The sequence below is a fragment of the Silurus meridionalis genome, chromosome 25 (assembly GCF_014805685.1).
Source record: "Silurus meridionalis isolate SWU-2019-XX chromosome 25, ASM1480568v1, whole genome shotgun sequence".
Taxonomy (NCBI): domain Eukaryota; kingdom Metazoa; phylum Chordata; class Actinopteri; order Siluriformes; family Siluridae; genus Silurus; species Silurus meridionalis.
Genome location: NC_060908.1, coordinates 8,728,217 through 8,755,708, shown reverse-complemented (window position 1 = coordinate 8,755,708; position 27,492 = coordinate 8,728,217). Strand labels below are relative to the sequence as shown.

General features: G+C 36.5%; 2 protein-coding genes across 7 annotated transcripts; both read left to right on the top strand.

Annotated features, from left to right (window-relative positions):
* The first annotated feature begins 913 nt into the window (after positions 1–913).
* Positions 914–11,508, top strand: usf1l (upstream transcription factor 1, like). 6 transcript variants are annotated; one of them, XM_046839681.1, is made up of 12 exons: positions 914–1,056; positions 2,130–2,214; positions 2,563–2,780; positions 4,714–4,763; positions 5,039–5,154; positions 5,359–5,484; positions 6,452–6,599; positions 8,831–8,885; positions 8,987–9,045; positions 9,668–9,762; positions 9,877–10,005; positions 10,533–11,162. In XM_046839681.1, exons 4-12 carry the CDS (start codon positions 4,754–4,756, stop codon positions 10,620–10,622), a joined length of 828 nt encoding a protein of 275 aa, XP_046695637.1. In that variant the 5' UTR covers positions 914–1,056; positions 2,130–2,214; positions 2,563–2,780; positions 4,714–4,753; the 3' UTR covers positions 10,623–11,162. The 6 variants fall into 6 exon arrangements, with proteins under 6 accessions (XP_046695637.1, XP_046695635.1, XP_046695639.1 ...); XM_046839679.1 differs by lacking the exon at positions 2,563–2,780; XM_046839683.1 differs by lacking the exons at positions 914–1,056; positions 2,130–2,214; positions 2,563–2,780 and adding exons at positions 4,122–4,294; positions 4,454–4,517 and having other exon boundaries at positions 9,884–10,005; positions 10,533–11,508.
* Positions 11,509–16,497: 4,989 nt separating this feature from the next.
* On the top strand, positions 16,498–27,492 carry LOC124379196 (junctional adhesion molecule A-like). The gene is made up of 10 exons (XM_046839367.1): positions 16,498–16,737; positions 19,383–19,442; positions 19,779–19,895; positions 20,090–20,230; positions 23,893–24,095; positions 24,188–24,290; positions 24,402–24,509; positions 24,909–24,921; positions 25,043–25,097; positions 26,603–27,492. Exons 1-10 carry the CDS (start codon positions 16,698–16,700, stop codon positions 26,636–26,638), a joined length of 876 nt encoding a protein of 291 aa, XP_046695323.1. The 5' UTR covers positions 16,498–16,697; the 3' UTR covers positions 26,639–27,492.

Here is a 27,492-nt window from a genome sequence, read left to right as displayed (position 1 = left end):
TGATTTGCAAAACATTTAATGACGAAATTTCGTCTACAAAAACTTTCTCCACGTCGGGTTTAATTTGAAATCCAAACATCCGATCGCGATGCTGAATATCAGAGGAACGCAAACGCACAGAAAAGCAAAACCCCTCTGAGCATGCGCACTCCGTCTGTGGTGGACGTTTTTGAAAAGGCAGGAAGTTTCCCAGTGATGTATTGTTGTATCTTTAAGCAGTTGCACTTGTTCTGAATGCACTTTGTTTTTATGAAAGAACATATTTAATTGTACAACCTTTCAGCAGGACAGAGGCCTGTACATTATTATTCAATGTACACATGAGTGCATTTAAGTTAAACATTTAAGACTAAATTTTAATTTATTTTATCCTGTGCATTGTTGCAATGTGCTATAAATAAATATTTTAATAATTTGTAATTGATTAATTCTTTGAAACTTTAATATTAATTTATGCAATTGAAATGCCTTGATTTTAGTAAGGTTAGTACACAGTCATAGACATAAATGCAATGGTAATAATAATTGCCATAATTTCTTTCGGTGTTTCAGTTTTTTCGGTTTTCGGCCTTGCTTTCCTCCTTTTTCGGTTTCGGCTAAGAATTTTTATTTCGGTGCATCCCTAATATTTATATATATATATATATATATATATATATATATATATATATATATATATATATATATATATATATATATATATATATACACGTCAATGTCCTCTAGTGGGCTTGGTGGGAACTGTATTGTATCTCAAATTATATATTATATATAAAAACACAACAACTCCCACTAAGCCCACTAGATGACATCGACGTGTGTATATATATATATATATATATATATATATATATATATATATATATATATATACATATACACGTACACGTCAATGTCCTCTAGTGGGGTTGGTGGGAACTGTATGCTTTGTGGAACGCGCATGCGTAAAAGGTTATAAACACGCCGGAATGTTTTGCTTTGGCAGGTCTTATGGTCGTTTTGCATAAATAAATTTGCAAGGAAATCCCAGTTCGGGTAAAGTGGACGGGTTATAAGGTCATCTAACTTATTATTTCTTTTAAACGTGTGTTTTTTTTTTAATAGATAAGTTTGTCTTTACGTTTGGTGTTTGCTTGAAAGATGGGTAGCTAACTAGCTAACTGCACTGCTAGCTGTAGAATACAGGTTGATAATGATTTATATCTACTTGTTGCCTTTTTTTGGATCTTTTGGATGCTTCTATTTTTTATTAATAGACGCCTAAATACTAATTTGTAATCGAAAATTCAATACGTGAGGGTTAAAATGGGTAAAACGTAATACAGGAAGAGCGGCATGCTAATACCCATGATGTGCTTTGTTTCTAGGAGGTTTGCGGCTGCTACAGTGCTTTAGGTCACTAAATATAACTTCTGATACAAAACACCAAGAAAAAGAATCTACATTCAGATAAAGATCAGTACCATGAAACTTAGATTCGATATTTCTACTGCTTTTGCAATGAAATATCTTTTATATTAATATCAGTGAATTATTGCTTTGTATTACAGGGTTCATTTTCTATGTATTGCAATATACACGCTATTAAAATGCACTCATTTATATTAAAAGTGTTTTATTGTGGTTTATTTTATTAACTCCCTCAACGTCGGACATTTAGACAACAAATTCATCAAAGTATAACTTTTTAAACATGTTATATTACGGGACTGTACAATCAGATAGAATAGTTTATTCTTTTACCCATTATTCAAGAGTTTATTATCATGTACAGGAAACCATCTGTTACACCAAACAATGAAATGAGGATTTACAGAGAATGTATTTTATCATTTTAAGTTTCATGGGATACAATTAAAAGTATAAGGAACAAATGTACAGGCAGTAAAAGTAGACATTTTTGTACAACTTTATGACCCTTGTCTGTGTAAAGCTGCATTGTCTAAAGACAATGTTCATTAGTAAAAAATGCTATACAAATACAATTTAATTGAATTTCTTACTCATGAATCCTCTAAACGACCTATGCCATAAATTAAGGACATAAGAAAAGTAAAAAATGTGTCTGTAATAGTTGTGTGTGTGTTGCATTTCTGTACAAACCTCCATCATGTCTGTTCATTTTCCAGGAGCTGTATGTGAGCTCAACCAGTGAGTAAAATCCCGCTGAAGCTTGAGAAGGAACCGTATATTTGGGCTGAATCCAATGAAGGGGTGAGTGTTTTACTGGCTGATCCGTGCTTTGGTTTGGTTTGAAGGAGCTTAGCAAACCAAAATGAAGGTGTCATTTACAAATAATGAAAACGTGCAGTGCAAGCATTTGTGTGCATGCATTCAACAGTGTGTATGTATGAGAGGTTGAATTAGTTCTTAAACAATACTGACTTTCTTATATTCCATACTGAAATGAGGCTATAAAATCTGTTCTTGGAAACAGAGACTTGACTGATATTTCACTAAAGAAAGGAAGCTGCTGATATTTCATCCATTTTGTCTTGGTTAAGCTTATTCTTTTTTTTTTTTCTTTCCTTTCTCTCATTTGGTGCCCAATGACATCACCAGACACTGATTTTCCTCCCTGGTGATGAAGCGACAGACCTGCAGCTGCTTTTAGTTCCCTTCTTGCCCTTTCACTTCTTTGCCTATAAAAAGTCTTGGATTGATTTTTGAAGTATGCTTATGGTCATCATCCATCTCCTTGGTGAAGCACCATCCGATGTGTTTTGAGGCATTTGACTTAATCCGAGCAGATCATATAGGTCACACACAAAATACAAAAGGTACCATTTCTATTAGAAGCCATGCATGTAATTTCACATGATGAGGTGGCATAATTCAGATGTGTCTTTTCTTTCTTCATACTCTTTTTCTTTCCACCATGGTCTTTGTCTTAGTAATTGTTGTAGGTGTGATTTAGCAAATTCTCATCTGATCTTCCTGTTTTTGAGGCTTATGAATGGTTTACAGCAGGGGTGCCCAATATGTTGATCACAATCCACCAATAGATCGTGTGCCTTTCAAAGAAGATCTAAAATCTTTTCTCTTCTAACACATATATCGTATATATAAAGTAGGGCAGAAACAAATCCTCGAGTAGCTCAAATAATTAAAATAAAACAAAAATTCATCAAATTATGTCTCGATGCTTCATTTAGTCAATTTAACTACACATACAAATGAATATAGCAATTAAATGCACTAAATGGGTTTAGTTTCCACAGATATTCTCGAATGCAACTTGAGCAATAAAATTAGTTTTTCTAAAAATGATTTTTTTTTTCTATTTTTAGAAACCCGTCTTATTTTCTCTTGCATATTTAGTATTGCTCTTTAACAAACAGTGTGAGCACCTCTGGTGTACATCTTGTGGTAAACCCTGCTTACCCTGGTAAAATATATTTTAAATACTGAAATGGACACACATGCCTACCTTCTAGAGGGTGTTTGTGATCTGTCCAAACTGCTTAGTGTTTTAAGCCTCTTGGTCATATACTGTGCAAGAAAGTATAGACAGTGTAATCTAGTATAGCATCTATAGCATCTAGCAACTCTGTCACAGTTCAACTGCAACACAGCATTCTTTTGTAGTGTTAAATCTTACAAATACAGATACATTATTGAACTTTAAAAGTAAGCGCATCAGCATTATAAGCTTGATAAGGGTGCCCATGCTGCACCATCACAGCGCCTAGAGGTAGTGCATCTCTGCCTCCTGATCTTGATTACTCAAAGCCTTGCTATGTGTACAAACACTTTGGCCTGTACTGGGAACAGAAGGTGTGGTTGCAGAGGCATGTTTTGTACTTAACAAACAACTTCTCCAACTGTTTAATTATTGCATCATCAGCAAAATAAGCTTCCTGATATCAGAGAAATCTAGAGGATACGAATTACTTAAATCAAAGCCATTTTTAAAATGATATTTTGTTACATTGACATAATCCTGGAAGAAAATAATTACAATACATAAAAAAGTGAGAACATAACCAGAAAACTAGCTTTCAGGAACTCTTTGAAACAAACTAAGTGTGACAACATCCCAGCACACCTGACACTCATAATTAAGGAGCTAAGTAGCATTTAAATATTTGAGCCAGGTGTGCTGGAGCTGATTGGTAAATCCCCAGGAGCTGGCTTTCTTTCTTTTTCTAATCATACTTGATTTTAATAGTAGAATTTCTAAGATCATCTGAGGTCCAATAATGTGTTTTTAGATGTTTGTGAATTTATGTGTCAAGAGAAATGTAGCATTTTAATCTTATCAAAAACAAAAGCACCCCAGCTGTTTCTATGGGTAGATTGCTAGGTTGACACCGGCACTGGGGTATGTTTTTCTTAAATAGAGCAGATAGAACATTGTCTTGCATTAATTCTTACACTCTGAAACCAAACTAGTACATATTAATAGCTTGCTGCTCCAGTTTTTATTTTTAACTGTATTTCCTGGTTTCAGGTTCGTTGTTCCTGATTGTTACAGTTCCCTTGCATTTGTTGCAGATCTCCAAATGTGTCACAGTGTAATAAGATTTTTTTTTTTTATTGATTGTCTAAGATCAGGCTTGGGAATCTACATGGATTTGATTACTCCTTCTGACTTTCATAAACAGTAGTAAACCAACTAGTATGTTGGTGAATGAGAATATTTTATTTTATTTTATTTTATATATCCTCCCCCCTCCTCACAATCTCTCCTTTTTTTTACTCTTTCTACAGGCAACAGAAAAGCCCTGATCCACAGGTGGATGTGCCAATCATGGAGGAGGGTATGCCATTTTAAAAGACAAAAAAAAATTTCCATCCTATTTGACTTGCATTGTAGTTTGTCAGTAGTGCTTTCCAGGGTATGATAAATTCCCCTTTTACTAAGCTATACTAGAAGGAGCACCTCCTTTTATTTTATTATTTATAAAAAATTGTATTAGCTTTTTTGTATGTAAAATGCCCAACTGTAAGATGTGCTTCCTTTTGGTGGAACACTTGCTGTACTTGACTATCTTGTTTGGCAGCTCTAACCCAGTCTGTGTGTTTTTTGTGAAAGGATCTATCGCTACAGCTGTTGATCCATCTGCTGTCACGACGATACAGTCAGCAGCCACATATTCTACCGAACAACCAATAAAATACGTTTTCAAAACGGAGGGAAATACCGGACAGGTATGGTATTCGACTTAGGCAAAGCTTTGTCTTTAATTCTCTACCAGTATACAATTAATGTTAATTTTTGCTAATTATTATCTTGGAATTCAACTAGACTTTAGCCAAACTGGTTGCCTTTTAGTCTTTTAGCCCTGTTAGTGGTGCTGTTTAAGAGGTAATCCATTACTCAGAGAGGTTAACCTCTTGACCTCTATGCTGCAGGTGACCTATCGAGTAATCCATGTAGCTGATGGGCAAATGGAAGCCCAGGCAGATGGAACTGCAGCTGTTAGTGTTGTGACTGGCTTCCCTGCAGCAATGCAGGATGGAACACCCCCAATAACACGGGTAATTGGACCTGTTTTTACTGTCTTATAAGTTCCAGGTAACAAAATATTTGGTATATGAGACTGGCATAAGAACATTGTACTACTGGGACTTCTCTGGTTGGTTTGCCCTGTACATGTATCCTGCACAATGGCAATTGAATCTAATCTTATTAGACCCATTAATTATTATTTTTTTATTACTGTGTGATATGCCATGGAACCTGCCTCATTATTAACACGAGGCACTGTTAATGCCATTGCTGGGTGGTCTTGGGACACATTTTCATTTCTTTATGGCCCCTGTGCATACTGTAATTATTCCTCAGAGATTGCCCCTAGAATGACAGTTCCAATATGGCTATTAGACTAATTAGCATTAGAGCCATGTTGTTGTTATTGGGTGATTGGACCTTAAACCCCAATGTCCATTACTGGACAGTTGTCCTTGAAATCACAATGTTACATTAATATTGGACATTAGCTTTAGAACTACATAGTCTCATATTTGGATGGTTTACCTTGGATGTGTTGTCTTATAATAACTAGATGATTTTATCCTTAGATTTCCTCCACCAATTTATATGTAAAACCTAAATGTAACTGTCCAAATATGGGAGGGAAAAGTACCAAAATGTGTAAAAGAGCTGGTTCAAATGTCAAGAATTTAGAATCAATAATATGAAAAGTAAGAAACGCTATCAAACTGCCCTAAACCATGTATTCTTATTAATTTTCAGGTTAGAAATCCATCTGTGAATACTTTAAAACGTGCTAAATGATCAATCACTTTCTAAACTAGATATAGGGCACATGGTATTACTATACTACTATAATACTACTTTACTTTATCCTCTGTATGAGTGTGTTTGGCTGGGGCTTTTACATACTTGATGGAAACACAAAAGGACCTGTATGTTGTTTTAAACATTTTGGTGTTCTTTTATTAGTAACGTGTTTGGGTGGGGAACATTTTATTGTGTTTTCAGGCTGTGTACTCTCAGGCTGAGGGTCTGGATACTGAGGCCACGGAGGGTCACTACTATTACCCATCCACAATCAGTGATACTGCTCCAGCCACCATAGTAACCAATGTCCATGCGGCAGATTCTCTGCTGGCGCAGCCTACTTCTGCAGGTAAATAAGTGGTGTTTGCATACTGAAGTCATGGTTCAGCCGCTTATTTGCTTACTGGAATTTGTTAATAGTTTGGAGAGGATCCTTGATGATTTATTTATTTAGGTATTTATAAACCAATCTGTTGTACAACTGTGTGTCTCTGTATTATTGCCTAGACATTTACATTTATAGTATTTAGCAGACTTCCTTATTAAGTCAAGAAGCTTTTGTCACTTCAACCATATAAAGTACACAGTAAAATGAGACGACGTTTCTCCAGAACCCTGGAGCTACATAAAAACAACATGGAGCTACATCACAGAACACAGAGCTACATCACAGAACACAGAGCTACATCACAGAACACAGAGCTACATCACAGAACACAGAGCTAAGGACTAAAGTGAGTGCAAACAGTGCAGCCAAAAGGCAGTGCCAACAGACAACACGAGAGTGTGGGACAGATACACAAAACGCAAAATAGCGCCGACCAGTAAAATCGACTGTAAAATGTTATACAGTACAATGTGCAAAAGAGAGAACTTTAAACCGAAGTGTACTTGTAAACATGAACACAATGTTGTGCAAAAACAGTAAGAGCAGCAATCGAGCGGTGCAAAACAGCCTGTATACAGTCAGACCCCAACCTACAACCACTCGACTTACATTTCAGAGATACGAGTCACCTCAGACGGAAAAAAAGGCTTTTTTCAGCTTTCTCAAGAAGTGGAGACATTGCTGGTATTTCTTTGTGATGGAGCTGGTGTTGAGTGACCAGGTGAATTTTTTACATACATATGAACAACAAGGAATTTGGTGCTCTTGAGGATCTCCATGGAGGAACCTTCGATGTTCATTGGAGAATGGCCATTCTGTGCTTTCTTAAAGTCAACAACCATCTTTTAAGTTTTGGTAATGTTAAGAGACAGGTTGTTGGCTCTACACCAGGCTGTTAGCTGTTGCAGCTCCTCTCTCTATGCTGACTCATCGTTCTTGCTTATGAGACCCACCACGGTCGTCATTTGGTGAACTTAATGTGGCATTGCTACAGAGCCATTAATCAGCAGTGTGAAAAGCAGTGGGCTGAGCACACAGCGCTGAGGGGCCCAAGTGCTCAGTGTGGTGGTGCTGGTGATGCTGTTCCCGATCCAGATTGACTGTGGTCTCCTAGTCAGGAAGTCCAGTTACAAAAGACAGGAAGCAGAAGTTTCTAAATCCGACGCTGAGGGGATAGTAGTGTTATATGCTGAACTGAAGTCAATGAACAGCATTTGTACATATGTGTCCTTACTGTCCAGGTGGGCCAGATGGAGGGTCCTGGCCATGGCACCGTCCATGGAACGGTTTGGATGATAAGCAAACTGCTTATCCTCATTGGGGGGACCTCATTGGGGTCCAATGAGGGTGGTAACTGGGTCGTTATGTTCCTGGACGTTGTCTTGAGGCAGGTAGGCTCAACAGTGCTGCTCAGGGAGATGAAGATGTTGGTGAAGACATCTGTTAGCTGTTCCGGACATTCCCTGTACACTCTGCAAGGAATGTTGTCTGGTCCAGCAGACTTCCATGGGTTAACTCTGCATCGAGTTTTCCTCACTTCATCCGTGGTTAGACAGAGCACCTGGTTGTTAAAAGGGGAGGAGTTCTGCACCTCGAACTAGGCGTAGAAGTTATTCAGCACATCTGGGAGGGAGGGGTCACTGTCACAAGCATCGGGTATCTCTGCCGTCCTGGAAGTGGCCATGGATTCTCTTGTCATGTTTGCGCTTCACCTCTCTGATGGCTCAGGAAAATTTGTAAATGTAAATCAACACTGGTTCGCTAGATTACAAATTTTTTATTTTTATTTTTATTATTACTTTTTTTTTTTTTTTAAACAAAGACAAAGCAATAGTATATCCTTTGTATATTATGTATTAATGTAATTAATTAATAAAATATTGGAAGTTGGATTATACCAGGAAAGATAACGTGAATACTGATGTTTCAGATTAATTATTTTGAATATCTGAATACAATTGTGTATCACTGTTATTTAGTTTTGTATCGTAGTGATGGTATCCTTTTTTTGAATTATTATAATTTTTTATTTTTTTTTTACACATCTGTTAAACCTGATTGGGTATCATTTAATTTAGCTGCTTTTTTGCAAGTCAATTGGTTCTAATTTTAGTTTAGTTTTGATTAGTTTTCAGTGTTGTAAAGGGATGTTTTTTCTAGTCTGTGCATAATTTCATTCTATTTGTCCTCAGGCCAACTCTATGTAATGATGTCACCACAGGATGTTTTGAGCACAACCAATCAGAGGTATGAATCTTTTTTGGTCTGGATGGAGTGAGGGCTTTTTTTTTTTTTTTTTTTAAATATTAAACTTTCACCTAAACTATATTCTCCTCTTGATTCCACAGTAAGGCAGAGACTCCTTGCTCTTCAAGAGATGACAAGAGGAGAGCACAGCATAATGAAGGTAATTGAGCACTTGCCATTTAATAACATGGAAACTAGTCTGGATTGTCTGATTTTACAATCCTACACTTTTGGAGTAGGAACAGTTTCCTTCGCTACATATACTTACATTGAACATGACATCCATGAACATGGCTTGACCATGAGGCTGTTGCTGCCTTTTGGATGCCTCATGGGAAATGCTCTCCTGTCTGCCCTAGTTTTACAAAAACGTACTATGCACAGTCACTTATTTCCTTATTGGCTGGGCTAATTGCCTTCTAAGGCAACTTTCATACTTTATCTGATCAGTGCATTTGAAACTGGTATGTTTTGGTGTGCATGAGACATGTGGTGTGGGAGTTTTACTGTTCCAGAGTTGGTAGTGGTTAAACGGAACCGGTAGCCCTTGGTATATAGTGTTTCTTGCATCTCATGAAATTTGCAACTCTTATGTTCCTAGAAGGTAACCCAAGAACCAAGCTAAGTTAACTTTAGCTAGAGCTCTAAAGATTGTACTTCTGGTGTAACGCATGAGTTCAAAAATTGTGATATTAGTAATATACATTTTTTACCTGCCCACATATCCATACTGATGGTACAAATTCTACATTTATTTACTTTTTGCCCCCTTGTTTCCCAAGTTGAACGTAGACGCAGGGACAAAATAAACAACTGGATCGTCCAGCTGTCTAAAACAATCCCTGACTGTACTTTAGACTCAACTAAATCTAACCAGGTGAGTCTGAGCGCAGTCTCAGAAGATAGATTCTGATGCAGGTAGTGCATGCTCAGTGGAACTAGTCATTGTGTTTGCATTTTCTCTTTTCCTGACTTTCTCTGTCTTTTTAAGAGTAAAGGTGGGATCCTGTCCAAAGCCTGTGATTACATTCAGGAGTTACGCCAAAGCAATTCCCGATTATCAGAGGAGCTGGAAACGCTGGAGAGACTAAAGTTGGACAACCAGCTTCTCAGACAAGAGGTTATTAGATGTGGCTTTAATACGTTTACAATATACACAAAACATGGCCCCATGTCTACCAAGGCTGAGGAGAGAAAAGCTTTTCTGGTTTTTCAAGCTTTTGGAATGATATAGTCTACAGGCATGTGCATTTGGGTCATATTTCATGAACAGTGTGGCATGTCCACCAAATAAATAGTTGTTTAGTGTAAGCAATACATAGGTGTGCATCAGGGAATCAGTACCAAAATATTCAATACAATTTTATTTGTATAATCCTTAAAACTGGACCGGAACTGGATTGTCACAAATAGCCTATTATGGGTAAGGGGAAAAAATATTAACTGCAGGAGGTGGTGGTCAGAATTTCCTCATGAGTGGACATAAATGGGAAAAACTACATTTGATTACTAACAATCCTGTGCACACTTCAGCAGTACCTTGGGCTAGGTACAATGGGTGATTTAAGAATAAAGGATGTAGAATGTGTTTCTGCTTTGTTCCCCTTTCTCATTTTCTTTTTGCATATTTTATATACACATGCATAGGTGGAAGACTGGAAATCTAAGAATCAAATGCTTCGAAACCAGCTGAGGCATCATGGTATCGTCACCGCGTCGAGTATGGACCCTCAGTGAAGCCCTGCACCTATTGGATCGTGCCTCCCGCAACAGACTTCTAATGAATTACGCTAAAGCAGCCCTGCTCTCAGCATTTTTTTAAAGAACACTCTTTAGAGGTTGTCTGGCAGATTGGTTTTGGACTTGATTTTTAAGTCTAATTTGCCTTATGGCTGATAATGTTGGGTAACGCTATGAATTATAGAGAAGGTAATTGATTTTAGAGGAGCTTGTAAAAGCTCTGTTTTCCTGTGTGTTCCTCAGAGTAAATGAATAATGGACAGATATAGCACAGGTATACATATCACTGCACTAAAAGTTGTTGGGTTTTTTTTTTTTTTGAGCAAGATCATTACTGTCTAAAGAGTAATTTTATTTTTTGTCTTATGAGATGATCAGTATGTAAATGGGAAATGAAGCTCATTTTATGACCTGAATCAAAATTAAAAGCCAATACATTTGTGCTACTAAGTTACAGGAATTTGCCATGCCTCTCAGCATGTACAGGAGATTTACATTGCTGGTTAGTGAGGTAATTAAAATCATTGTACTGGTTAACAGGGTCAAATTTCCTTAATTTTCTATTCTAAACATTGACTTGCGTAAAATATAACCCCTATCAGAGTCAGGAAAATATTCTTTAAAATGTTTGATAGCTCTTTAACATGTACATATGCTGTTGAGTCATATGGGATAGTTTACCCTCACTATATATGTCTCTTATTTGTTTTGGCAATATACTGTGTATTGCCATATGTTTAGTGAACATAGGCTTTGGAGAAGAAAGAATCCAGGGATTTCTATATCTCAAACTCTCTCTTAATTTTTAGTAACGTACCAATGTTATTTGTACCAAATTTCCTAGGTTTGTATTAAAAGAAATAAAATGTTTTGTATTAAAATATTTAATACAATCTCTCTCCTGCTCTAACATGCACATCTGTATAGCTAGGATTAAAATAATTTCGTCTGGTATGCTTGTATTTAAATGTCCTTCAACATGACTTGACCAAACATGACCTAGACAAAACTTAACTATTGTTGCTAATTAAGTAATGGAGCTGAAGCTTAATCCTCCTATATGCATAAATATTCAATTCATATTTGTATAATGCTTTTAAAAATGGACATTGTCCAAAACCAGCTTTAAACAGAAAATTCTGTAATAAAAAAAATAATGTTTGTTCCTTTTAAATGTACGTTTGTTGCTAATGAGCAAGCCAGTGGTGACTGTGACAAGGAAAAACTTCCTAAGATGGCATAGGGACCAGACTCAAAGAGGGAACCCATCTGCATATGGTTGGCACCAAATGTCCATTTATCATAGTGTTATAGATTAAATGCAACGTGTGGTCCTGAGCCACTAGCAGACTGTTGATATTAAGTGCAGTCATAAAATACAATATATTATTACATAAAATATATTGCAAATACATTATCTCACTTGAACAGGCTTTCAAACATGTCACTACAATGTCTATTGGAGTGCTTCTTACTCTCAGTCCGGATAAATGTTTTGGCATTTCATCCTAATTAATATTATTATAGCGTAAACTCTTGAACCTCAGCAGTGCAATCTTAGTGCGGGTCACAAGCATGGATAAATGGGGGGGTTGCGTTTGGAAGGGCATCCAGCATAAAACATTAATCAAATATGCGGATCACGAACCAGAATTTCAACGACAGCCACAAGTATTGTTAGCCAACAGGGTACCGGTGGAAATTGGATTACTGTTGACCGAAGGAGGAGAAGGAGAGGGGGAAGATGTCTGCAGAGACAGCAGGAAAAGGAGAAGTGTAGAAAATTGGAGGTTAGGGTGGGCACTTAAAATGGTGGTACTATGACTGGTAAAGGGAGAGAGTTAGCTGATATGATGGAGAGAAGAAAGGTAGACGTGTGTTCAGGAGACCAAGTGGGAAGGGAGTAAGGCCAAGAACATTGGAGGTGGTTTAAACTGTTCTATCATGGTGTAGATGGAAAGAGAAATGGTCTAGGGGTGATTCTGGGGAAGGAGTACAGTAAGAGTGTAGTGGAGGTGAAGAGAGTTTCTGATAGGGTGATGAATGTGAGGCTGGAAGTTGAAAGGGTGATGATAAATGTCAATAGTGCCTATGCTCCACAAGTGGGCTGTGAGATGGAGGAGAAGAAGAAATTCTGGAGTGAATTAGATAAAGTGGTAGATGGTGTACCTAGGAATGAAAGATTCGTGATTGGGGCAGAGACAGTATGGTTTAGAGACAGTGGCAATGAGTAAAAGACAGGAGGTGGAGCTGGAGGCAGCAGAGCTGAAGATGTTGAGATTTTCGTTGGGAGTGACGCGGATAGACAGGATTAGAAATGAGTTTATTGTTTTGAGGACATGGTGAATGTTTTGGGGACAAGGTGAGGGAGGTGCGATTGAGGATGAAGCCGCCAAGAAGGAGGAAAAGAGGAAGGTGAAAGAGGAGGTTTATGGGTGTGATGAGGGAAGGCATGCAGGTAGTTGGTTTGAAAGAGGCAGATGTAGAGAACAGGGTAGTATAGAGACGGATGATCCGCGTTGGTGACCCCTAACAAGAACAGCCAGAAGAAGAAGAAGAAGAAGAAAAAGGAGAAGATAGTATAAACTCTTAAATTGTGTGAGATCAGGATATAATACTCTTGATTAGAATTGTAAAACACAGAAGTGATCAATCAGCTGGTACTATCCTTTTTAACGCTTATTGGTTTTTTGGGTCACATTTTTAATTAACATTGGTAAAAAAAGTATGTATATGCTTTGTTATATGCAAGATCCACTAATTGGGCATAAGTAAAACGTTGGAGGAAAAAAAACAAAACTGGTGAGTTTGGGGAGTGTGTTAGTATTCAAGTCTGCTACCAAACACTTGAATTAATTACAATGGCTTTTTTTTCGGTTGCCTTTTCAGTCCTCTGGATGCCTGGGTACTAAACATTCCATCCTTTATACTTAGCTAAGAGAGCAGACCAGTAGAGGACCAAAACATTGTTAGGTTCACAGTAATATAGATATAGCTCTAACTAATTTAACTACAAATACAAATCATTTTGGTAGATAAAAATCATTAAATTCCCAAATCAGCCAATATTAAACTGGGTTCTAAAAAAACAGACAGAGTCCTTAATTAATGCAGAGATTTATCTGTAACAAAACCTGTGCTGAATGAAGTACACCATTCCTGTATTTGAGTAAAAATCTACTCCTTTAACATATTTAATTGGGCAAAATGTCCACGCTTTTCAACACATTTAAGAATTAAAAGGAAAACTACTGATCTATAAAAATCTATTAATTTGTGGAATTATATGGTTCATTATTCTGCACAAAATACCTTTTTAGGGAGAGAGCTTCTATTGTTAGACCAACTGAGAATACCCTTACTCCACCCAAACTCTCATGAGAACTGTGGCTTTAAGCTTGTGGTTTTGTGACAGGTAATCATTTAATGTAATGTGTATTCACGAGGAGCTACTTATTTTTCTGAAATGTAGCGGAGTAAAAAGTATAATTTTACACATTAAAATGTAATGAAAGTTCCCAGAAAAAAAATGAAAATACTTTAGAAAAGTAGATACTTGCAGAAAGTACCTAAGTACTGACCACTTAAAAATGACTAAATCCAAGTGTTTCTGTTCAGTGTCTGAGAACCATAAACCCCCAGAACATGATCAAGAACCTTTCCTTTTTCAGATGCTTTTTTCTTAAATAACAAACAAAAAAATAAACCCTCCACAAACACTCAGCCTGCACTTTGAGCTTTTACGCCACCATTTAAGTATATGCCTTTACTGAAAATAAGTACTTTTCATTTCAAGGTGGTGTTTAGTCTGTGTCAGGAAAGCTGACCTATAAGCACTGTATGAGTAACATAAATTATTGGCTGTTAGACAATGCCACAGACCAAGAAATACTGTTTTACTTAAAAACCATTAAGCTAAAGAGAGAGAGACACAGTCTATAAATGACAGGTAGTAATTAAAGAGCCAGTGAGAGCATACAGGCCTGAGAGAGAGAGAGATAATACAAAGACTACAGTATCTTTATATTGTGACAAAACCCCCTTGTGTCACTGAAGACTGTTCATTTGTCAGTGGTGGACAGGAATAAAGTTATTTAACTCCATTATTCAAGTCAAGTCAAGTCAAATTTTATTTATATAGCGCCTTACAGCAACCAAAAGGAGCACAAGGCACTTTCCAGTAAAAAATAACAAAAATAAAAAAATAACTTTGAAAAACTTTTACCTAATTACATTTGAACGTGTACTGCATTACATTTTAATACCTTTTAAAGGAGAGAGTTTTCTGTTGTTACAGACAAACTGTGGGAATACCCTCAATCCACACAAACTCTCCCCAAAACTGGTCATGCGACAGGTTAACAACATTTAATGCAATTTTGTTTATTTACAATAAGCTACTTGCATTTCGGAAATGTAGTAGTATGACTTTACTTTTTACTCCCCCGTGAGTGACTATATAAATTGCAAAAAATGATACCCTGTTGTGAGGCCACAACCGTACCTCCACAGTTCTCACGAGAGTTTGCGTGGAATACTGGTACTCTCGTTTGTTTATCTGTAACAATATAACACTCCCATTAAAAATGTATGATGTGCAACACAATGGATCATTAAATTGCATAAATTATTAAAAATACTTTTCAAATCAGTGCTGCTTCTCTTTTAGATGTAAGTACATTCAAAAGCAAGTATGTTTGTACTTTTACTCAGTATTTAAGCAAGGGATTGGAAGATTTAGAAGATTAGAAGAAATGGTGTTAGAAGCCTTTTTACAACTAAAGGAATGATGTGATTTGACAATCAAATAATAAATATAAGTATTAAGTTTTAAAGAGAGAAGGGGAAAAAATCCAAATGCAAAAGTCCAAACTTGATATACCCCTCACACACACACTTCACTCTTATGTATCTTGAAAAAGGTACCAAATCATGCAGGCCCTCATGTCCAGACTGTAAAACAGCTTCTTTCCACATGCCATCTGACTCCTCAATACAAAGAGACTAGACTGACACACACACATGAACAAACCCATTAACTGTTTGCACAAAGTTGCTGTTTTGTGCGAAAAGCTGCTAAAAATTATATTTACATTTGCACTAACACAAATCTCTACTGGTCATTGCTGCATTGTCACTAAGCCTACCGTCTCACTGTTTAGTGTTGTTCTTTGCACAAAATGTTGCACACATGCACTATATATAGTGTGCAAGTTAGTTTTGTGTGGTTTTTTTTTGTTATGTAGTCGTATGTGCACCTTCGTCCTGGGGGAATGTTATACTGCACTATATATGGTTGAAATGCAGAGGTGCAAAAATGGGGTGTGCAGGAAATGCGAGGTATAGGGACGACGCATAGGGGTGACGCACATGAGGGTGTCAATTGCATAGTGTATTTATTCTTGTATTTTCTTTTTGGGAGATGGAGGGGGTTACCAACCATAATCTTGCATACCGCTAAGCAAACGTGCAGTTGCACCAGTGTTGGAATGACAACACCGGTCTTGAAGACAGTTGGCCCCATGTCCACAGGTTTATTTGACGTTGCGAGGAAAGGATAATAATGATCTGCTATCGCAAATATTGGTAAAAGCAATGTGTATGCACATATCACAGTATCAGCTTCAAAATCAATAAACATTCAGCTGTCTGTGCCATGCTTGCTTACTTCCTGTTTTGTGGTCACACACTACTGAAACTGCAGAAACGATTTTTTGAGGTCACAACCAAATATAGGAAAGCTATAATAGCTTCACCTCGAATGTGAAACCAAAACTTCTAACATATTCGAACACAAAACAAGGCCAACTTGACTGGTGTCCATCACAAGTCTCACCGCCCCTTGGACTCTCACTACGTCACAAACTGGGCGTGTACTAATGCAGCACCTCCGCCAGGTACCGAGTTTCACACGGAAGGGCGTTCACTTCGTTTTATAACCAAATCCTTTGGACATATCAGCGCACAAACTCTGATAAACGGACGCGAATTTCCTCAGAGAAAAACCTCTTTTGTCTGCTTTGTCTCTCTCTTAAAAAGGCTGTTGGAAACGGAATAGTTGGTTTCGCCGTCATGTTCTTCGTGGTTGCGCTTCTCTGCTGGCAAGCAACAGGTATGAAGGTTTCATTTCCAAACGAAGCGGTGAAACTGTTGAAAGGGCTTGGGTGTAAAACAACGATTTATTTTTTCTCTCTTTTTATGTTTCTTATTTCTACAAAGTTACTAGAAACAAAGTGCCGATGTAACAACTTTTTTAGTACTTTCTATTTCACGTTTCGACGACAGGTGTGTGTGTGTTTGTTTGTTTGTTTGTTTGTGTGTGTGTGAACTGACTCGCTCGGCAGGTGATTCCAACACAATCAATCGTTACTTTTATATGTGCGTTTTCCAATTTCCAGAAGTTTCGTCCTCCCTGTGTATATGCACTGCATTTCTCTTGGTGTCGTTCCACATTCACGTCACGTAGTCGCTCACTAGGAGTCGATTCGGAATCGAGCCTTTAGTTTCACCTGGACAACCTGTATTTCTACCCTTCCCCCAGTCGAAACCTGCTCTCTGGCACAGCGCAAACAAGGAAGTAACCCAAAGGCAAAGACTCCAAAACCTGGAGAGTTTTTCTGTATAAATAATTTAAAAAAAATTGTTTTTTTACTTTGTATTTCGATATGAATGTGTTCTGGCATGTGCACGAAGCCTCTGAGTTACATATACAAAGTAATTTAAGCCTGAAGTGAATTAAGGGGTATTTTTGAGGCATGAAAACAGTTTCTACAGAATATAATATCTATTCCACTGAGCTAGAACTTTTAACTTTTTTTTTTTGTTTGTTTGGGGTTTTTTTGGGGGGGAGACAGGCAGTTCCTTAGCATTCAGTATGTTCCTTATCTAAGCTTTCAGTTCCAGCACACCTTCTTGGTCTCTAATAGTAGATCATTAAATATTTAATTTATGTTTTCAGTGTGACTTAACTCTATTATTTATTATATTTCAATCATATTTATGCAATGACTAAAAGAGTAAACACATAACATCCATTGTTCAACCAATAATCTTTTTTTGACCATAAAGCAGCTTACTAAAAGTAGATCTAGTGTATATGTATAACTTCCTAAAATGTAGCTATAGTTCCTCTAATCTATATCTAAGCAGAACCAAAAGTGACACAGCTGCAGAAGAAACCTTAAGAGATATGAAGTGAAACCCAGTAGTAGGATCTTAAATCATTAGTATTTTGACACTGGTTGAACCTGTTGACTTTGGAAAATACCTAAAGAGCGTGACATATGCTGACTCATCTAAAATGTATTGATACTGTTTTGGGTGTTTTTTTTTTTTAAGGAATGTTAGACATGTCCTTGCTGTACTCATTCTTTCATCTCATCATGAAATTATTTTGTTTATCCTCAACCAAAACTGTGAGGTTAAAAAAAAAAGTACAACAGTTCAGATTTCTGCAGCTGCAATATGTCTTTTCTACTCACGGTTTCACAACAGATTGTTTATTCAATAATCAGATTGCTGAACACAGTCACATTCATACGTGCAACTGCACATAAGTGTAGGGTTTTACACTAATAAAGAAAAGAGGGTTTAGGTTTTGTGCTCGTCTTAACAGTGACGATGATCTTGTAATGCTGCGAGACTAAAAAGAAATTAACCACTGGTGTGCTTATTCTGTTATCAAAGCACAAACTGTTTTTGGGAGTCCGTTTAAAAATCTCTTCTTGGCGTCAACAGAGTTGAACAGACAAAACATGGTCCATTTATGTTTAAGAAGGATACTAAAATGACCTTGATACCAAAAAGGCCATCTTTCTCAGAGTGGTGTGTGGAAACTATAGCAGGGGATATGCTTTTTATTTTGTATTTATTTTTTAATGCCAGTGTGTAAGTAAAGTAATTCTGTACTGTTGGGTTTAGGTACAGTTTTCTTAACCACTTAAAGGGTTTCTTTGTAAAAAAAAAACATTTTGAGAACCTTTGGTTAATGTGACGGAAACTGCTTATAAACTTTTTCATTTTTTAAGCAATAGACAGACTGACTACTTATTTCTCAATGCTTTGCTTCTGACTGGGCACAAAGCTTTTGTAGAAATTGAGGCAATACTGTGGTCAAGCAGAGAGAAGACGTGGAAAGAAAGTCAACAGGCTTGAAGCCAGCTCTCTGCTATGTTCACGGACCGCCTGACTGAACTTTTACAGAAATGTTGTATACATTATTAGTGATCGCTATGGGTTCATGTGCAGTACTTTAAAGCGCTCATTGCAGCATTTATTAATTTAACAGCAAAAGTACGTTTGAAGACATTTTTTATCACGTTTTATAGTTACAAAGCCATACAATTAGTCTAATGTTAAATATACACAAGCAATGAGTCACGATGTATCAGCAGATGTATCATCAGAGATAGCAGGAATTCACAAAGCTTCTTGAAAAGATGCAGTTTTGGACAAGTTCTTAAGCAAAACTAAAAGCAATTCTTAAAATGTGAGCCAAGTGTAATAACTTCATTATTAGATGAATCCTATGTAAAGATAAGTTAAAGATGGTGGATTTTCATATATCTGTTAAATGAAATAAAAACATTTGATGAAATTAAAAGAATCTTTTTTTTTTTATATATATAAATTTCCTTGTGAATACAACAAGGGTTTTACACATGCAGCTTTACTTCTGTCTAAAGTTTGTTTGTGGTAATGTGAAATGATAGTTTAATAGTATAACAGGGTGAAATTAACTAAATCTGTCTTCCTCAGGCCTGCATGCCTTTTCTGCCAGCTCGACTACACCCAACGTTATGGTTAAAGAAAATAGCGGTGAGTACGTCTATTTCTTCCACCTTTCAGCGTACTTTTTCCCCACCTTCATTGTTTTTACAGTTTAGGTCTCTGTTATGAATTAATGAGCAACTCACATTTAGAAGTGTATTCAAGCTTCTGGTCCTTATTTGTTTGTCTTTTTTGTGGTCTGTTTTGACTGGACAGGTTGACAACTTGTAATTGTTCACTGAAAGAAGCAATTGAAAAGAAACTGTGTGTTCTTTGGGTAACCAGAGGCTTTTTGCTTCAGGGCAGGTTTCATGTTTTTCAGTAACTGTGTAGAAACACTTGCATTTCGCTTTGTTTTGAATAAATATCTTTGTATTTGTTTAGGAGCTGATTTGAAATGCGATTACTCTGCTGATTTTGGATCATCACCTCGAGTGGAATGGAAATTTAGTAATTTAAAGGGCTCACAGTCCTTCATCTACTTTGATAACCGGATCACAGGTAGGACACCCAAGTTAGAAGCAATAATCCATTTATTTTCTACCAATGAAACTCATTTTGTCAGCATACTTTATGAAGTTGATTTTTTTCATATATGTTTATATAAATATAATTTAGGTGGAAAAAAAATGTATACAGTTGAACTGTGCTGTAAAAATGTAGAACAAAATTATTTCTTTCTTTTTTCTGTTTAGATAATTATAAAGGACAGATGATTCAGTACCCAGGTGGTCTGAGGATTCAAAATGCCACCAGAGCAAACACTGGGGATTATGCCTGTGAAGTGTCTGGCAGCACCGGCTATGCAGAAGTTTCGATTAAACTAACAGTGCTCGGTGAGTTCCTCATCCTTTAGTTATATAAACTTTAGTAAAATAAACGAGATATGAAATGACTGGTCAATCATAAGAGTGACCAGAAATCTTAGAACTTGCTCACTATTGAATATCTGAAAGTCTAATGCACAGAAAAAACTTGCATCATCAAGTCTTATGCAATTGATGTAAAGTACATTGTTAACAAATCACTAAACTGATTTAGAAATTAAGGAGTAATTAGTCTTGGTTTGAATTCACAAATCTGCATCCAGAATTCCTTTGGATGCAGATTTGTGAATCTGCATCCAAAGTGCAGTGCCACTGTGGCTACTCGATCCATACCGGAAACACGGTATGTCCAGCGCATGTGAAAAATGTGCATGTCAAAATCGACTTCCTGTAATTGTCAACTAGAGCTGCTGCTATCGATTATATCGAGTGTTCTACTGATTACTCCAACGATTATTCGGATAAGAAGTACTTTTTCTTTATTAAAGAGAAATACTAAATATACAAGAGACAATAAGACGGGTCTTTTATAATGAACAAGTAATTTGTTTCCTTTTTTAGAAAAATGTACATTCTATTAATGAAATTTCATACAAGAATATCAGTGAAAACTAAACCCATTTAGTGCATTTCATTGCCATATTGCATTAAATGCAAATACAAATATATAAATAAAAATATATTTAAGATTAGTATATAAAAAAATGTAAACACACTGTTAAGTGTTTTCTGTGTATTAGTTGGAAATGATCCAAAACTTTGTCGTTTTCTTTGGCCTGAACCTTATGGAAGCCAGTTTCCGCCACACACACACTAAAAAAAAAAGGTGTTTTTATGAACGAGGCTCCTCTGCTTCGTGTCTTGTTCCGTCTCCTCCAGAGCTGATTGTTAGACAGAGTTCTCTTCAGGGATCAGAGGCTTAGTTTGATACCATGCGATTCTATTGATTTCTACTGATTTTATTTTCAATGTGTAAAGCTTTCTGGCATTACAGAGTGGTGACGCTGTCCGAAAAAAAAAAAAAAAAAAGTCGGCATTGCGAGAACAAAAGTAAGAATTAGGCAAACTTTTTATTTTTATTTTTTATTATTTTTTTTTTATGTGGTGGAAACTGGCTTCCATATGAATCTTCTACTCTCCCCTCGCTGTTTTCTCCCCGCTCCTCTATTTTTTCATTTTGTAGCGTCTTTTGTGTTTACCTGCCAGAGCGCTCCAGGGTTTAGTGGGTAGTGCAACAGTATAATGGTCCATGGGGAAACTCAAATGCTCCGTGTGTAGATAAACGAAGCCTAAGGGAAATAATTTGCCTCGATGTTTTTTTTGTATTGTAATTACTCCAGTTACTCGGAATCGTTTCAGCTCTATTGTCAATGTTTGTAAGACACTAGTGATTTTTTTTTTTGTGTTTTATATAAAGCTTTAATAATCTCTCTTTCTTATCTATCTATCTATCTATCTATCTATCTATCTATCTATCTATCTATCTATCTATCTATCTATCTATCTATCTATCTATCTATCTACTTTTTATTTTATTTTTTATTTAATCCAAGCAGGCATTTTATTTCCATTTGTTTTAAAAAGTGTAAACTGTTGTTCAAAATTTTTAATAATAATAAAATAAAAACGGCATAATTAAAAAATGTAATGTTTTTCAATTTTTCCCCCTAACTGAAATGAAATTAAACCGACTTTGACTTAAAAACCAAGACATGTACCACAAAATACCATGTACTGTTACACCCCTAATTCATAGTGAACATTTTTTTTATAACTTGATTTTTGGCTAATTTTATAGTTCATTTTATTGCAACAGGAAGTGCTGTGTTTTATTAATAAGTGTACACTTGTCTGTAGGCCTTTCTTGCAGGGAATCTGATTGTTAAAGGAGCGTACATGAATGGAAATTAATGATTATTATGAAGTCATCATGTCACCAATTATTATTAGCTATTTGAAGTAATACTTAATGTTGTGCAACATGCGTGAGACAGTTTAGATCAGGGGTTTTCAACTGGTTCTGTGCCAGGGACCACCATTCTGTCTAACAAGTAATCCGCGGCCCACTATTGTAAAAAGCGATCCATGCTGGTGCTGACTAGCAAACTTCACCTTAGTTAGAAACGTTAGCTAACAGCTCCACTCCAAATTTCAATTCACCAAAACTATTAAGCGTCTATTCAATAAAACCTGAATAATGTGTTTTCTTAACTCCGAGATGCTGGTCTATTTCGCGCTCTAGATGAATGTGTACGTATATGACGCAAAACACAACGTTAGCAAAGCATAGGCCTGATAGGTGCAAAGCTAGCCTATCCTGTGTCAGTTTGAATATTTTAGATATTTTCATTAAATTCAGTTTTCCCACTAATGTGCAAATATTCTGGAAATGTTTGGAAAAATAAATTATGGAAAAAAAAGTGATAGTGAAATCACGATTTAATAGTGAAATTATGTAGGCTGTCATGGACCACGTGCAATGCTGCCGCGGACCACCAGGGGGCCGCGGACCACCGGTTGAAAACCCCTGGTTTAGATCATGTGTGTCAAACTCAAGGCCCGCGGGCTAAATGTGGCCCGTCACGTTATTTTATGTGGCCCGTCACGTTATTTTATGTGGCCCGCGAGAGCTAAAAAGGTCTGATTATCTTATAATTAATAAGTCAAAAGGGTGCATTGACTATAAACTACATTTCCCATAATGCATGCCAATCATGTGACCCATGAAGTGAGGCATCCCACCACTAGATTGCAGTGTTTCCACATCAGTGCCATTTTCCGAATTGAGAAATACAATGAATGATCCAAAATGTCCAAGAAGAGTAAAGTTGATGCAGATGAAAGACTGTTTCAAAAAAGATGGGAATGTAAATATATGTTTGTGCTTCAATGAGAAAAACCGGTATGTCTTTTGTGTTATGAAGCAGTGGCGGTTGTCAAGTGTACAATCTACGTCAGCATTTTGACACCAAACACGGAGCTAAGTATGCCAAAGTGAGCCTTCAAGAAAAACAACAAATGGTGCAAGAATTAAAAGGCAAATTGCGTTTGTTTATGCAGACGAATGTTTGCTGTAATCAAACCATCTCTCATTAGTTGGATGTATCCCCCTGCAAGGCCGTGTACAGCCATTTGTTTATGTAAAACGCTACACCTGTCACACATGTTCTTAGCAGCTCACAATTGTTGGTTGGACTGTTATTCCGCCCCTCTCAACTATGACAAAGTTTTTAACAAAGTTAATGTCATAACTTATTTATTCTTATTCACTTGGATAGTTTGATCACTGATTAATGGAGTAATGTGGGTTTCATAAGCTGACAAATTAAAAGGATTTATGTTATAATAAAGCATCAAGCAAACATTTCTTTTTACATTTATGCAAATATATACGTAATATTTGTGAGTTGAATAATACAGTTCCAGAGTTATTTAACATTAAGGAGTAGTTGCATTTATTTTACATTACATTTAGCTACATTTTATACTGCCTAAAAGTTACATCTGGCCCTTTAAGGGTAACCATTATGCTGATGTGTCCCTCTGTGAAAATGAGTTTGACACCCCTGGTTTAGATCCTCTTGTCACTTGTGTGTTAAGCATAAATGCTGTTGTTTCTTCAGCAGCTTCACTTTTTCCTCTTTTAACTTTGTCAATTTTTTTTGTTGCAGTTCCTCCTTCTGTACCGATCAGCCAAATCCCCACATCTGCCACGACAGGCAGGAACGTCCTACTGACTTGCTTTGACAAGGACGGTTCTCCTCCTTCCACCTATAAATGGTATAAAAATGGCACTCCTTTGCCTGATGACCCCAGCAAGTTCCCAGCCTTTAAGAACTTGACCTACAAATTGAACGCTTTGAACGGCAACCTGGTCAGTTGATGTCTTTAAACAATAAAAAGTTAAATAGGGTTAAAAGTGCTGAGTAGTTGACAGTTTACTTTATATCTGTTTGTGAGTAACAGGAGTTTCCCAGTGTGAGTAAGGCAGACAGTGGAAGTTATTACTGCGAAGCTTCCAATGGGCAGGGGGTTGCTCAGCGTGGGCAAACCGTGTCTATGGATGTCCGTGAGTAAACCTTTCAATATGTTGAGGTTACAGTGGTGTAATAATGTAAGCTCATAATGTATGATGTACAGTTCCAGTTTAATTTCATGATTTTTTTGTTTCGATCTGTAGGTGATTTGAATGCTGGAGGTATCGCTGCTGGAGTTATTATAGCCCTGCTTGCTATTGTCTTGCTTATCTTTGGCCTGTGGTATGCCAAGAAGAAGGGCTATCTTCCCAGTAAGTACTCCTTTATATATATATATATATATATATATATATATATATATATATATATATATATATATATATATATATATATATTATATATATATCTCACACAGCTCTCTCTCCAGTGAGCTAATAACACTGATTATCTATCTCTTCATCGTAGAACTTGTTAGTGGGTGGGATATATCAGGCAGCAAGTGAACATTTTGTCCTCAAAGTTAATGTGTTAAAAGCAGGAAAAATGGTCAAGCGTAAGGATTTGCGTCTGAAACGGGCCACATTGTGATAGCTAGATGATTGGGTCTGAGCATCTCCAAAACTGCATCAATATACACAGTATACAGTCAAATATTGTATAAATACAGTGTTGCATTAACGCCACTCTTTTCTGCTTTTTCTTCTTTTCAGCAATGTCTGACAGGTAGGAGATAATTATTAGCTTCTGTATATTATCAATGTACAAGATCTTTCATCTTCATTTTTAGTTTCAACTATTATGAACATATCTATTTACTGCTGTGATTGTTTGTGTTGTATTACAGCAAGGGAAAAACAGTGTATACACAGCCTGCACAGAACTATGGTGATGAAGATGATGTAAGTACTTAATCATCAAATGTTTTTACTTAAAAGCCTATATGTTTAGGATTAATCAGACGTCTAGTACCATGTGACACAACGTTTGTTTTTGTTTTTTTTGTTGTTATATGACCATACTGTTGTAGAACACGCTAATATCAGATTGTTTGGGTTTTATGTTCTTACATTTTTACCTTTTTTATTTCCTATTTCAATCTTTCCTTTATTTTGCATATAATCAGCCAATCAGGTGCCAACACTGCAATGCATAAAATGAGACAGATACAGGAAAAGAGCTTCACCTATTGATAAGGGGATGGAATGTGATGACACTGACTTTGCTCCATGTTTGTTCCAGATTAAATGGTTTAAGTATTTGAGAAACACTTTACACAACAGGCTCTAGAGTTTACACAGAATAGTGCAAAAGACAACAAAAAAACCCTGAGACTCTGCAGACACCTCTTTGATGAAGAGAACATCAAACAGTAGCCCAAACATTGGTTTGAATAATTTAAATGAAAAGCATCTCTGAATGCACACAGAATCAGTGATTTGATGTTTTCCTGTCTGTAAAGGACAGTAATGTGAGGCTACAGTGGGCACCTGCTCTAGTTAAAAATAGGGAAATATTGCTTGGTTATCTGCATCGAAGGTCCAGTTGCCCACTGTAGCTTCAAATTCTTGTTCTTTAAGGCTGACAATTGTAAAACCTGATATGGTCAACTGTTGTAGCCCATCCGCTTGAGAGTTTGGCCTGTTGTGATTTCTGAGATGCTTTTCTGCTCAGCATGGTTGTACAGACTGATTACTGAGTTACTGTAGATGTCCTGTTATTTTGGTTGTTTTTGGGTTTACACCCCATTCTTGATCAATTCTAGCAACTGTTGTGTAAGGAGTCTCTGAAATACTTAAACTAGCTTAGCAATGATTTGGGTCACACTTCTTTCCTATTCTGGTGCTTGATAGAAACATCTGTCCATGATTTTATGCATTGTGCTGCTGCCAAATTATTGGTGGATTGTGTAACTGCATGAATTCCTAATAATATGGCCAGGGAGAGTTTTATTTGTCTTTGTTATTGCTGTGTAATTGGTTTGGTTCTGTGGGTTAATATGGTAAGTAGCAAAACCTGCAAATTAAGATGATTATTCAAAATGATGTTTGTGCATAAAATGTAAGATGTTGGATTATGTTGATAAAATAAACTGTGCTCTCCTCATCAGGGGTCCTGCTATTTTATTTTTGTTTGGTTGTTTGACATTAAAAGTGATCTTGTTTGGGAACCCCTGTTTAACTGTATATTATAGCAACCCTTTATTTCTCTTAATTAGATGGAGTACGGTAGGTTTCTGTGTATAACTAAATAGAAATTGAGTTTAATCCTTACTGTGTGTGTGTGTGTGTGTGTGTGTGTGTGTGTGTGTGTGTGTGTGTGTGTGTGTGTGTGTGTGTGTGTGTGTGTGTGTGTGTGTGTGTGTGTGTGTGTGTGTGTGTGTGTGTGTGTGTGTGTGTGTGTTTTAGGGGAGTTCAAACAGAAGCAGTCTTTCGTGGTATAATTTGCACTGTTGCAGATATAGAAGATTTCTCCTGCTATAGTTCATTCTACTAGCTCCAGCTCTGGGATGTCTGTGTGTTTTTCAAAGTGCTTCTCGTCATTTTGAACTGTTGGCGCTGAATCTGTAGCAGCAGTGTGCTTTCAAACCTTTCAGTGAATCACGTTTTTGCACCTTACCAGATGACATCATGGCTCAACGATTGATTCAGTTTGTTTGTTTTTTTTCTCCTTCAGTAATATTGACTCAAAGAGAATCCTGAGCAGAGTGAAAAGAATTTGCTAATTCTTTTTCTTTTAGGTTTGCTGTATATTTTATTATTTCTTTTCTTTAATTTTGTACATTAATAGACTCTGGTGTATTTTTGGAAGAACTTGACAAAACAACTCATTTGGCTAACATGTAAAACTCAAGTCTTTCTTTGCCTAGACATTATACAGGTACGTGTGCATGTGTGTGGATGCATTTAAATCACTAAATTTGTATATCTTTCTACATCAATTTGACAAACTAATGTATATTTGAAATGAGTCAAGGTACACAATTCTTATATCTTATTTATGTGAAGGAACTGTTTACTTGTTTGAAATTTTGTTTAGCTGTGTGACGTATGCGTTTTAGGCTTCTTACTTTTCTGTATTTTATTTGAGCCACCAAAATAAGCTGTTAGTGGTCTAAACTTAGAGTATACGAGTGAACATCTGGTGGATTGGCAGCATTATGATCCTTTATGCTTAATATCTGACATGCTCTTATGTGCTGTACACTGATTTGCTTCAATGTCTTAAAAGATCCCGTGAAACTTAGTTATGTTAGTCATATTGTCTTTTTTAAAATAAATTCTTTTATTAATAAAA

Excerpts from the sequence above, each read along its gene's own strand:
- usf1l (XM_046839678.1), top strand. Across the intron at positions 5,485-6,451 it reads GAACACCCCCAATAACACGG|GCTGTGTACTCTCAGGCTGA; the intron begins GTAATTGGACCT and ends TTGTGTTTTCAG. Across the intron at positions 9,046-9,667 it reads GAGAGCACAGCATAATGAAG|TTGAACGTAGACGCAGGGAC; the intron begins GTAATTGAGCAC and ends TTGTTTCCCAAG.
- LOC124379196 (XM_046839367.1), top strand. The coding sequence starts at position 16,698 with ATGTTCTTCGTGGTTGCGCTTCTCTGCTGGCAAGCAACAG. Across the intron at positions 16,738-19,382 it reads TCTCTGCTGGCAAGCAACAG|GCCTGCATGCCTTTTCTGCC; the intron begins GTATGAAGGTTT and ends TGTCTTCCTCAG. Across the intron at positions 19,896-20,089 it reads CTTTGATAACCGGATCACAG|ATAATTATAAAGGACAGATG; the intron begins GTAGGACACCCA and ends TTTTCTGTTTAG.